This window comes from Diorhabda sublineata, chromosome 3 (assembly GCF_026230105.1).
Source record: "Diorhabda sublineata isolate icDioSubl1.1 chromosome 3, icDioSubl1.1, whole genome shotgun sequence".
NCBI lineage: Eukaryota > Metazoa > Arthropoda > Insecta > Coleoptera > Chrysomelidae > Diorhabda > Diorhabda sublineata.
The window spans coordinates 16,925,777-16,939,830 of NC_079476.1; the positions used below are offsets into that span (position 1 = coordinate 16,925,777).

The 14,054-nt window shown below is 34.6% G+C and overlaps 1 protein-coding gene across 4 annotated transcripts in view; it reads right to left on the minus strand.

Moving 5' to 3' along the window:
- The window catches only part of LOC130441486 (receptor expression-enhancing protein 1), a 45,992-nt gene that overhangs the window by 21,777 nt on the left and 10,161 nt on the right, over positions 1 to 14,054 (minus strand). For all 4 annotated transcript variants that reach the window (XM_056775195.1, XM_056775193.1, XM_056775194.1 and 1 more), the window contains exons 2-5: positions 10,365 to 10,437; positions 8,114 to 8,190; positions 5,925 to 6,045; positions 4,804 to 4,905 (exon numbers count right to left, since the gene is read on the minus strand). In XM_056775195.1, the coding sequence (XP_056631173.1) occupies positions 4,804 to 4,905; positions 5,925 to 6,045; positions 8,114 to 8,190; positions 10,365 to 10,437 (373 nt within the window). The remainder of the gene's footprint in view (positions 1 to 4,803; positions 4,906 to 5,924; positions 6,046 to 8,113; positions 8,191 to 10,364; positions 10,438 to 14,054) is intronic.

Genomic DNA, 14,054 nt, shown 5'->3' on the forward strand with positions numbered 1-14,054 from the left:
AAATGAATCAGAAAATATGAAGAAAACGGGAGGTGGTACATCTATTAGAATGGATAAAATCACTACCCTCAACATATCGCTCAACCGGCATTGAATTATATTTTACCAAGACATTAACACTTAAAATTCCATGATGGAATGTCAAATAATCATTTCTTTTGGTTAATATATTTTCTTTTCTATTTTCCTGAATTCAGCCATGTTTATCATATTGATTACGAGGTGCACGTGTGATAAATGACTAAACGTTTTGCTTGCTTCCTAATGTTAGTATAGAATATGACAACATCATAAGAGTAGAATATTCAACTTTCAGCAATTTTATGAGTAATACCCATTTTTTTCGAAAATAAATAGATAAAGCAATGGGAATATGTGTAATCAAATTGATTATTTATGCTGACCAACAATGAAAAAAACACCCCAAATCATCGTATGCAATCGGGAATGACAATTAACTGTAAGGAAATAAGATTGTACATTATCTTATTGTACCTAGACTTTTATTTATTGATATTATTTAGAATAGTTGTATTTCTGATTGTTTTTTGTAAGTTGTAGTGAGGTTAGAATAGTAAAAATAATTAAAATGGAGCCAAAAAGATTTTTATATGAAACGTGTGGAAAATATTTCATATGCTTTTGTTATTATCTAGTTGAGGGGCGTACTTGTTGACTACATTTCAGTAAAGGCAACTTTTGTATATTTAGAGAAAAATCAACATAAAAAATCAAAATGTCAAAAGGAAATTATACCAAACCTCGTGAATATCCAACAAAAAACAGAAAATAAATCAGAAATAAGACATGATCTCAAAGAAACAGAAAATAAGAGGTTCTGTTCTAGATGTTGTAGCAGAATTTCTGAAGAATCTAGTAGAAAGATAGTGAAGAATAAAACACCCAAATCAAAGCTATACCCAATAACTTTGTTTAGTACGGTTTTCTTCTTAAATAGATAATGCAAATATATTTTGCAATGAAGGATTAACGGACTTCAAAGAACCTTGGCCTCGTCTACCACATTCCTCCAGTCATCACCCGGGGTCTCCACTCCCGTAGATCCTCTTCGACATCATCCAGCCATTGTTTGCGCATTCGCCCAGGCAGTCGCAGGCCCCACTCTTCAGACATACGCTCCAAGTGGCCTAGCCATCTGAGTCTGGCCCTCTTGACATCTGTGCCCAGGCTGGGATTTTCATGGAGCCGATAAGGCTCGGTGTTTGTACGGCTGCGCCACAAGCTCTGCTCTCACAACTGAAGAATTATGCGATAGATCCGCTTTTTTTCTGTTACAACTACTACCTTCGATATGTCACACAACTGGCATCTAATTATGTCCAACTTGAAAATTAAGCTAGTCGATATAGATATTCAATGACATTTTTATTTGACATGTAGACTTTCGATTGCTTAATAGAATCTGGATTGCTTAATAGAATCAGCACTAAATGAAAAAAATCATGTCTAGATATTGAATAATTTCATATTTATAAAAATTTTCCTTCGACAAATCCTTCCATTGGTATTATTATTTGATTAACAAGATATTGGAACAATTGGACCATAATTGGAGTTCAAATGATGACATTTTAATTAATTTTATTAATACAAGAGGCGAGCAAATGAAGTTGTACTTTTTCATATCACCCAGACTACTACTAACGATAAGTCACACTATGGGCCTTGAATTATATTAAATTTGGTTATTAAATTAATTGATGGAAATATTCCAAGAGATTTTTATGGTATAGAAACTTTTGGTTCCAAAAAATTCAATTGGAGTGGAATGAGTGGAATTGAAACTCAAATTGTCACTTTTTATCAACTTGATTCATACGAGGGGTCAAGCAAATGAAATAGTATGAAAACTGTTTCTAATTTAATTAAAAGTTACTCGCATCGAATGATTTGGATAACAACTACTACTCACACTATGTCTCTCAACACGTATTGAATTATAGTTAATCTGGATTATTGAAATGGTAGAAGAAAATAATCCAAAAACATATATATCAATTTTTGACTGGTATAGAGACTTTTGGTTGAAAAAATTTTTTTCAATAAAATTACCACAAAATAAGAAAATTAACTTTTGATATTAAATTATTTCGTAGCTATAAAGATTTTCCTTCGACAAATCGTTTGATTGGTATTGGTTAACAAGATATTGGAACCATCGGAATAGAATTGGAGTTCAAATGATCACTGTTTTATTAATTCCATTAATACGAGGGATCAAGCGGATGAAGTTTTACCAAATTTTGTTCCCAATATAAATATTGACCATTCCATTGACGCCTCACGATATGTCACACAACAAATTTTTTTCGATAAACTCCTTTAATACCAGATATTATGGCATTTCGTTATCCAAATTATGACAAAACAAGGAACCAAGTCTATATTTCGAGTCATTTCATGTTTATGAAGAGTTTTTGTTTTAATTGGTCATTTAATCAATTGAGAGGATATTAGAACAACCGGACTAGAATTGGAGCTCAAATGGTCACTTTTTTATTAATTTAATTCATACGAAGGCACAACGAAATGAAGTTATACCTAAAATTGTTTTAAGTTCAATAGCAAAGTTTCACACATCGTATGAACCGAATAACAATTACTCCTCACGTTATGTCATTCGTCCGATATGGAATTATATATACCAGACGTATAACCATTCCTTATAGACATTGTTACCCATTTTTGACAAATTTTAATCAAAAATATTGGAGTTTTCCATTAAATAAATTATTTAAGACTATTTCGACTTTCCATAAATGAAAATTCGATTTGAAAAATTATTGGAAATGGATGTTGAAAATTTTTAAATGTCTATTAACTATGTTTCCTTTCACAGTAAATATTTAAATTTGAAATAAAAAAATAATGTAGTTGTAAAAGCATCAACAATCAACAAACTAAAGTACATTCACAAAAAAATTTAAAATGTATTAAAAAATAGAGAAATACTTTAAAAATTTAAAGATAATAGAAATTTTGTAATTATCATCGTTTTTCAATTTTAGAAAGTTATGTAAGGCACTGATTTTTTTTTAGGTTAAAACAAATAAATGATAATTACAAAAATATTCTCACTATTCGCCAATCAGTCATAAAAATAAAAAAAAAAATTAAAAGGATCAATCGCTAATTTCGTGCAAATCAATATCAGTCTTCAATTCCTTAATTTTCCTTGCGCTTTTTCTACTCGGCATGTTTTTCGTTTTCTTTTTTTCTTTTCCTTTCTTCGACGTTACTTCGTATTCCTCCTCGGATATATCGTAATCCACCAAATCGGTCGTAATTTGCACAATTCTCTTAGAAACTACTTGTTCTGTCTGGTGGTGGGATTGTGGGGGATCGAGGGGGGGTACTGTGAAAGCTGCGGGTAATTGTGTCATTGACTAAAAAGCGTGAAAATTTAAAAAAAAAATGTTAATTCGTTAATAAAATTAGCAAAAGAATAAGAGCCGTCGATTGAAACCAAAATAAAAAAAATCCCGCGTACAAAGGAAAGTAGGAAAAGTGAGTAGAGTAGTAGGAAAGATAGAGGAAACTAAAAAAGATGATAGGAAATAGAGGGAGAAAAGAGTGAGAAGGGTAGTAGCAAAGAGAGACAGAGAGAGAAAAGTGAGAAGGGTGGTCGGAAAGAGAGAAAGACAATTAAGAATAGTAGGAAAAAGAGAAACAATTGTAAAAAGGGTATTAGAAAAGAGGAAGAGAGAGAGACAGAAGTAAGGAGGATAGTAGGAAATAAAGAGAAAGAAAGAAGTGAGACGAGTAGAAGAAAAAAGAGAGGGAGAAGTAAGGGGAATTATAGGAAAGAGAGACAATTTTGAGAAGAGTAGTAGGAAATAGAGAGAAAAGTAAGGATAGTAGAATAGAACGAGAGAGAAGTGATAAGGATAGTCCGAAAGAGAGAGAGAAGTGAGAAGGGTGGACCGAAAGAGTGAGAGAGAGAAGATTGAGAAGAATAGTAGGACACAATTGTAAAGAGGGTAGTAGAAAAAAGAGGGAGAAAGAATGACAAAAGTAATGAGAATAGTAGGAAAAGAGAGAGAGAGAGAAAAGTGAGAAGGGTAGCAAAAAAAGAGGGAGTAGTAAGAATGATAATAGAAAAGAGCGAGACAATTGTTAGAACGGTAGTAGGAAAGAGAGAGGAAAGTAAGGAGGGTAGTAGAAACAGGAGAGAGAAGTTAGAAGGATAGTAGGAAACAAAGAGAGAGAGAGAGAGAGAGAGAGAAAATTGAAAACAATAGGAAACAAATGGAGATAAAGGTAAGGAAGATAGTAGGAAAGAGAGAAGAGTAAGAAGGATAGTAGGAAAGAGAGTAGAGTAAGAAGGATAGTAGGAAAGAGAGAGGGAAAAATATATTATTACCTCACAACAACCGATTACCGTGCCATCTAGTGTTAAAGTTATACGTTACGACCTTCGATGACACTTGATGGGTGGGATCATAAGCATCACAATACACATAATGGTTGACGTATGTGACAGTTGACTATAACTACATAGATAAACATATGCGAGCATGAAACATACAATACGTTAGTGACAGATGATATTTGACACAACAGTTGACATATGAGATGCGGATGCCTCTATGACAGATGACTCTGATGACAGATCCCTCCGAACGGTGTTGCAGGTTAATGTGACGTCAACCTAGTGGATGAAGGGAGTGCGAGTGGTGAGACGAAAGTTTTTTTCAAGGATTTATTAAAATTGAAATATTTTTGGTTTCAAACGAGAAAAAATTAAACAAAAACGTGCATTTTTTCTAACACTTAACTTACTTTAATTGCTGTTTGCATAATAGCGGACATCCCTTTTGATCCGATGTCCAAAACTTGTTTGTAACTTTGCTCCTTGGCTTTATTGATATATTCATCAATTTCCTGTAATAAACACCATAAATAAGGAGAATAGAATAAGTGACTTTGGTGTCAATGTACGTGATATATTTAGGCACTACTTCCGTATCCGTCCAATACAGAATCATGATAAAAGCACGCTAATTTTGTGTTTTCGAAATCACAGAATCCATTTATCCAGTTCCTAAATGGCGAAAATTGCTACTTCCCGGTTATTTCAAGTGGATTCATGAATTACACGAAACGGTAGTTCCTTTCGACTCTTGTCGTTGAGATTTCCATGCGATGTAGCCTTCTTAGAAGGTTTCAACAGAGATGTCCTTCAACGACTTCGTCGAAACGGGTATAATTTTATCCAGGGTCTCTAAATATTGTCCTTTCAACGATCTCTTGAGCCGAGGAAACAAAAAGAAGTCTGGCGGGTGGAGTACGTGGTAGACCTTTCAAAAATCCTTGATGTCCGACCTGACAAGGTTAATCTTCTTATGACTTCGACGTAGCAGTAACGATATATTGGTAGAAATTCGGAATGCACATTTCCTCTGATGTCAAAAGAGACAATGAGCATGGCTTTAGTTATGGACTTGTTCAATATTATCCGCTGTGTTGCCAAGACCCCCCTCTACGTAACTCACACTGCAAAATGTAATCGCTTCGAAATAAAATCTGACGAATTATTTTCCAAACATATCCTGTAAACTAAACCTAATCGAAGATAAATTATATCTAACACAACCTAAACAGAAAATGGAACCGTTATTCGGTTGACGTAACGACCTCAAGAGACTTCTCCTAATTTGATTGTAAATAAACGTGAATAAAATAAATAAAAAGTAAACAATTTTCCTTCTGTTGAAGTGAAACCTTCCGTCTAAGACTTCGATAAATGGATTTTACGACCTCGAAAATGCTAAACTAACGTTTATTATCCTTAACCCGACAGAAACGAAAGTATAGCAAGAAATTATTATTTGGATACAAAACATTTAATTTTTTTTTTTTCAATTAAAAGCCGCCATTATACATTATAGGCTATGTATTACCTGTTCCCGAGAGCTGAGGGTGGGGTGAACAAATTTTCTATATAATATACTGGATCCCTTAGTTGCTGGAGATAAAAGCCAAATGACTAGAATTATTTTAATTTCATAGTAAAATGGGAACCTGAAACAAATTATTCAAAATTAATAAAAAGGGACACTTTTGAAATGTTTATGCACCCGGCTACACTGCTGTTGCTATATTGAAATTTTGACATTTTAAAACGGGTAAAAGCCGTTGGACCTTACATTGGTGAGGGGACCCAGCGGCCGCTCTCCTTGTGCGCGCCTATATGCGAGATTAATCTGAGTCCTGATTAGGTACCGCGAACAATGCCTACAGGAAAACCTGGGCCATTCCAAAGGTAGTAAATCCTCCTCTTTTCCGATGGTTCTGAGCAAACAAGGACCACGGAAGCTGTGACCGATGCTTTTGACAAGGCCTGACTCGAACACCGCAACATCAGTCGTGTGGATAAGCAAAAAGGAGAAGGAAGACCAATGCTGGCGAAAGGCTCAGTCCTTACCGACTCCTAAGGTTGCCTCGACCCTTAATCCTCCTCTACTCAGGGTTTCAAATCAGGAGGTCCAAGTTTAAGCAAGTTAAGAGGCCAAGAACCCCAGGTTCCATGTCTATCGAACAACAAGTTGACTTCAAAAGCTTTAAAATTGCACTCGCAATAGGGCCCGGTGCTAGCTACGCGAAATCGAAGGGATGATCGAAGCTGCAGCTGGCCGTAGGTGGAGTAAACAACCCGATACCGGTTTCACGGAAGAACCGGATTTTACTAGCGCGGTGAATGGGGACATCATGCGGTCTCCATTCTGCAACGGAACGAAGCCACGGCAGTTTCTCTCATTTCTGGTGATTATTTCATCAAAAGGTTTCAATAAGAGCGTCAGATTGGCTTTTTAGAGAAAATCGGCCTATGGTAACGTCAAGTGGGATACGAAGGACCTATCAGAAATCTATGTGCTTAACGGCACTAAGCCGCACACTATTCTACTATGAACTATGAACGGGTATAATATTATTAATGGCATTGCTGTAACACGGTTGCCAAACTTCTTTTACAGTCGTATATATCAGGAAAAAAAAGTTGCGGTAGATAAGTAAGGATGAAAAGTTGTGGCCTTCATTTATAGTTCAAGCCCGAAGCTATTTACTTCGGTGATAATAATAGTGAAAATGATATATTACATTACAAGGGCTGTAAATTTGAGATTTCGAAAAGAAATTATTTGTACAGCGTTATGAAAGATCTAAATATTCCCAAAAAATTTCAACGTCTTATCAAAATGACACTCGAATATACAAAAACGAAAATAAAAACAAACCAATGAATATCAAATATTAAATAAGACGGTGACGAGGGAGGAAATCTAGAAGCAAGGTTGACGAAGGGAAGAAACAATTGGGAGAACTGAATGCAACAATATTTTCCAAAAAAATCTTCAGAAAGGCGAACAGTGAGATACGAAGGCGAAACTTGGATTCTTGACAAAGCAGAGGAAAAGAAGTGGGAAAGGAAAATAGGAAGATGATACTAAAGGATAAAAATGAGGAAAAATTGGATGGATGAGAAGAACAAAGAATGAAATATGGAATTTATCTGGAGAAGCAGAGTTAAACAAATAATAAAATCCAAAAGAAAAGAGTGGCTACGTCACATACAGGGAATGTCAGATTTTAGAGCAACAAAAAAATGATGGACACAGAACAAGGAGGAACAAGAAAAGAGGAGGACCAAGGAAAAGATGATACGCAGAGGTGATAGAAGACCTAAGGGGGAGGGAGAGAGAAAGAGAGGAATTTAGGACTGGAAAACAAAAGCAAAAAAGAAGAAGAAATGAAAAGTGGAAAGGAATCACTTTCAAGCTACGTAAAAGGCTTGCGTGTAGCATCTATATATAGATTCAAGTCAATCGATGCCACTTTGAAATTTCTGCAATTTCTACAAAAACCATAATAATTATTTGTAAATAGTTTTATTATTTTGAAAAATATTCCTACGAGTTAAGAAGAAGAAAATTCCTCCTTTATTTTTTTTAAATAACAATGAACTACATACTTTTTTTAACAAACCATATTTTTTGCACTACTTCGATGCAAAGTTTTTTGAAGCATTAAATGAAATGAAACATTCCGAATTTGCGGTTGTTAGAAAAAAAAACACTAATCAGATACTTACCAACTTAAAAAAACGTCTGTAAACGTTTCTGCGCAAGTAAATAGAGCAAAAACTATCCAGTACATCATCCATTTTACCTAGAAATAGAAAAATCGCATTCAAAATAGAAAAAATACGGTCTTAGCCTAACATGGAAAGATCATAAATAAAAAAACTGTTATTATATTTCAATATATTCTCTTTATTTCCACAAAGTTGCACACCGTCTGAATATGCCACTATAAAATATGAAGCATCTTTGGAGTCAAAATGTTCGTACCCCGCCCGTTTAATTTCATCGTTGCTCTTAAATATTTTACCCCTTAACTGGCCTTCAGCTTTGCGAACGAAAAATAGTCAGACGGGGCCAGATCGGGGCTATATGGTGGGGTGTTCAATTACATTCATGTACAGTAGCGTTGGATAGCTAAACAGTACTCCATTGAGAGCAATGTCATGAAGCAAATGTACATTTCTACTGATTTTTCCGCGCCTTATTTCGATAATTTGTTGATGCAACTGTCTTAGTAAATCAGAGTATTTTGCAAAGTTCACGGTTGTATTTGATTCCTTTAAGCCAATCGAAAGGATACCTTCTCAGTTACAAAATAATGTAGCCATCACTTTTTTGGTGCTATTCGTGACCATTGCTTGCACGGGCTCTCCTTTGCGATCATCAGGCCAAGAGCTCATGGACTATGCTACGTATAATCTACAACGAGTGTATAATGATGGTTAGAGGCATGCGAGAGTTGTAAGCAATCGAATGGAGATTTCTAAGCTATCTTTAATCTTGAAGATAACTAATCCATTTGGGGAAATTTTCAGTGTAGGTTCTATAGATGACCCAACATTAAAAACAAAAAATTTGGACTGCTGCGATTCAAGGATGCAAAGTAATGTACAGCTGAGTAATTTCAGATTTTCAACTTAACTGTATCCATCATTACTTTTGATCAAAATTTGATGTCTTACCCAGTACAGTGTGCCCATTGTTCCCATTTGTTCTTTTTTCTGGGCCTAGGGAGATGTCACGGAGGCACTACCGGGTAATTCGCGTAAAACGGGGTATTACTATACACTAATTTATTACTTTCATCGTGCTCCTCGATTTCGAGAGTGCTACTATTTTTGCGCAGTATATACGTAGTGCAGTCTATGAATTCTTGGCGTTGTCTAGTAATTATAATGCGATCACAAAAAATCTTTATACTCGCGCCTGTGACAAGCTTCGACAAGCTTTATACAAAGTTTCAACTAACTGCTTCGATCCATTTTATTATAGTAGAGCTCGAACGACCTCTCAGTCAAATTGTTTCGAAAAATGTCTCAAGTTGAGTTTCACGCTGTTATAATATCTTTGACTAAAGAATGATTAACACCAACAAAAATCAAAAATAGAATGTTTAAGGTGACTTGTGTTCATCATTTTCAACAAATAAAAATTGTTCTAAGGTGTTTAGGTGGGGACACTAGACATTAGAAGATTATCCACGTGTCCTATGTTGGTGACTACTCCAGAAAACATTAAATTGAAGGGTGAAAATTTTCAAAGCAACCGGCGCCTAAAAACAAAAGGAATTGCAGAACAGACCGATATTTGCAAAACAAGTGTTCCAAGGATCCTACATCAGCATTTAAATATGACGAAAATTAGTGCAAAAACAGCGTCCGGCAAAATGTTGTGGGGGATTTCTAGACATCCAAAAGAAACTCCATGGAATGACCTCGGAAAGGAGAGCCCGTGCCAAAAAAAACAATGGTCGGGAATAACACCAAAAAGGTAAAAGCTACAATATGTTCGGTCTATGAGGATATCTCTAAGTATCTATTAAGGCAGTTGCGTCAAAAAATTATCGAAAAAAAGCGCGGCCAAATCAGCCGATGTGTGCGCTTTCTTCATGACAATACTCCAATCCACACTGCTTCGCTTTCCAAGGCTACTAAACACGAATGTGGCTCACAGAGATTTCACAACGACGAAATATTTAATAATTACTCATTACAGACTTAACTGTAAATATTGGAATATTGTGTCATTGACTGTTCACATTAAAAACGATGATAGATAGTAATTAACATAATTAACAGTAATTTAAATAAAAAAGTGGGCAGTCATACATTTAGAGTTGTCATTATAGATAGAATGTATAAATAATAATTTGCGAAATTACCGGTCGCAATATTCGCAATTGAGCGAATTGTTTTCGTGATATTTTTGGTATCAAACAGTTTGAATATTTTTGTTTATTATTGTTGTTGTTATACTTACATATTCTCTGACGTTCTTCGTTCTCACAGCCTTATATGAAGCATAAGCGGGATAAAGTGTGCCGAATAGCAATCTAAACAAAGGATATAACACCAAATAAGTGACCGCTTTATGACATACCACTGCCAGGCTGATTAAAATTATCCCGAGTTGTATTAAAGACGATTTCACTATGATAAATCTGCCGAACATTTTTAAACCCCCAGGCCCAGTTTTCCTACATAAGTCACATTATTTTTTTCGCGCAAATTTCGTAAATTCCTATTAAAAAAATACAGTTAATACCAAGTGGATGAATAGCGTCTATGTACATGAATTATGTCTAAACTTTTCTGGTGAATTCAAAGAATAAATAATATACAGGGATAAAAGTGTCGAAGAATTTGTCCCAACACGGTCTCATTTATTTATCAACGAATTTATTCCATTTGTCTCCCCACACCTTATAATATGGAAAAATTAAACTTTAACCAATCTACCAGTGTACTTTTTAATGAAACATGGCGATACATTTTATTAAATTTAACAGTTCCACTGTCGACATCAATCAGCTTTTGAATCGTGATTGCCACTAGCATTTTATCTTCTGTGCAGCTCTCAGCCATCCACAATTAACGGATCAGTCAATAAATCCCACCAACAAAAATTAAAAAGTTCTGGAATTGTAGGATACGCCCTAGAATTCAACAAGAAACAATCCATCTTGAATTTAAAAAAAAATCGAAACAAATACGAATACATGATAACAGAAGCCAGATTTTCCAGAATCCTGACGAAGCTACTGCTCAATAGCTCCTGTACTTTTCTGTTCTGCATGCTTCTCATTCCTTCAAAATGAATAAAACAGTGGATGAATGCCAGCAACAAAAATTAAGAACCACAAATAAATACGTGAAATAGTAGAATACGTCGCTGAAGTATTTAATAATTCATTTTTTTGAATGTCAAAAAAAACCTTTGACCGTATCTAGCACGAAGACCTGATATTTAAGATGACAGAAGTTGGATTTTCCACATCCCTGATTAAGCTTCTGCTCAACAGAACCAAGAGCTAGAAGCATTTGTTTTCCCAGTACTCTACACTAAACGGCGGATATCCTCAAAACGGACGACAGATGACTTTCTACGTAAACAAGACCAGAAAAATCAAGAAAAATTGAACAAAGCCATGGATCGAATCGACGTTTGGAGTATAAAGTGGAAGATTAACTAGACAGTGTTCTTCAAAAAGAAGATATCAGAAGGCGTCGTCGTGGCTACCAAGAAATCACTTTTGATAAAGAACCATCTAGTGGACTATACAAAGAAGGTAAGGCGATGATTAGAAGTCGATCCAAGCTGGGAAAAATCGTTTGGGGGTCAGATCTGATGAATACGGTGGATGATCAACCAATCAAAGTACAATTGGCAAATTTCATATCACGGCCATCACACAAGTGTGAGAAGGTGCGTTGTTTCGATGTCTTTTCTCTTCAAATACAGTCGGTTTTTGGTAATTTATCCCTTCATCTAAAACCCAAAATGGCTTAAATTGTAGTGAGAATATCTCAACGCACGCGCAAATTTATCTCCTCGTATTTGATGTATCCATTCAGTACATTGTTACTTCAATTCTTTTAAAAAATTGTAATTTTTTTATTGAGATGATGCATATTCTTTCCTTTTCTACAAATAATCATCTTAAGAAGCTCAACAAACAGGAAGTAAACAGTGAGTAAGACTCAACAAAGTTTGACCAGAAAAGAATGATCTGTTGAGTTGAGAGCTGAAGGACCCACACCAACATCTAACTGAATAAGATGACAAAGAAAAATATGCATCCAAGGCTAAGAAAACAACTTGATGAAGACTAGCAATGACGAGACCAAAAACAAGAGCAAAGAAAGAAGAGGGACCTGCTAATACGAAAAACACACATTCCAAGAGAACGAGAGAACAAACTTAATAAAGAAAAATAGGAGATAGCGAATCTATGGAAGTAGGAAGAATACGTAGCAACGAAGGATGACCTCAATTTAGATAAGAAGATAGTAAACCTATTGAAGTAACAAGGAAATCGAGCAGCAAAGAAGAATGACGACCTCAATTAAGAAAAGAAGAAGGTAGCAACTCTATCAAAGTAGGAAAGAAATCAAGTAGCAAAGAAGAATGACGACGATTTAGAAAAGAAGAATATAGCAAACTCTGAAGTAGGAAGGAAATTGAACGTCGAAGACAAATGACATCTTTAGATGAAAATGGAAATTGACGGGAAGAATCTGAAAAGAAAGGTTGGTACTATGTATGTGTGTGTGTGTGAATCGATAGATTTGACTGATTGATTATTAATTTAAAAATTCTAACGTTTCTCCTTAGAATTCTGCCAAATGGAACATTTGGTAGCTGTTCTCTTCAACGTAACTAAGTCGTTTTATTAAGGAAATTGGTGAATCAATTTACTTACAAAAAAAGGTGAATTCAAAGATTATTTCTTAGTTGTTATGTGTACAGTAACACAGTACGTAATACGAAATAATACCATAGGGTTGATTATTGCTAATAACGTTTCCTGCGAAACTGATAAGGCTTTTATTACGTTCAAAATTACAAACAACGTGTTCTAGTTTTCTCATTGAAAAATCCTCGGAAACATTCCGTATCTACAACTAATACGAAATATTTCATTACGATAAGAATTTCCTTTCCATTTTTTATAAACAAACGCTTTTACTTCCTTATAATATTATTATAATAAACAAAATTCGAAGGACATATCAATAGCTGATGATATTATGCGTTAAACCGATCCTTATTTCAACTTGATCATGGATCAAATAATCACTGAAGTGATACAGGTACTCTATAGAGTACTAGGCAGTAAAATTTATCTGCTACGTTCTTATATCTAGGAATTAATATCACCCACCTGGAATATTATGCAAAATAGAATCTCGTATGTAGCAATAGTTTTGGTAGAAAATTTAGCAGTTTAAAATTGTAATAATACAATATCAAAATGTCTTTGTAAACAAAAAATGATTTATTTCCTTGAAATTAGTCAGACAACTCTTTTTAGTCTTATATGTCTTATAAGTTTAGTCTTATAAGTTGCCTAACATTGTTTGCATTTTTCCACACCAAAATGTTTCACGTTGAAGCAATTGCAGTGCTACAGCAAAAAAGTGGAAAACCAAAAAATTTTGCTCCAAAAGAGTATAAAGGCAGGTAAGAAGATCAAAAGACTGAGTTGGAGTTTTCGTAAAAAAATTAACGCGTAAATACCATACTTCAAAGAGTACCAGATCGCGTGGATTGGTAAGAAATGGTCGAAAATATCGAAAAAGACGAAAGTGTATTGAATATGTCCTAAATGAATTAGCACAGATACAAAGATGCTGTCGTCAACTAAGGAGGGTACATTTTGCTAATTACAGAGTCATTGCTATGGACAATGAAAAATTCTGTCATGTTTTTCTTATTTATTTACACTATCACTATCGGTGGAGTGTAACACTTTTTTTACTCAATTAATTAATTAAACAATTAACAGTACACTTAACTTACTTATAATTAACTTATCACTAATATTTAACAAACTTATATAATTTATTTAAATTTTTCGGTTACTTTCTCTAAGCTTAAATATTCCGCACATAATCTACAAACACTATTGGGGCCCCAAGACATCTCTTTTTTACCCAAGAGCTTCTC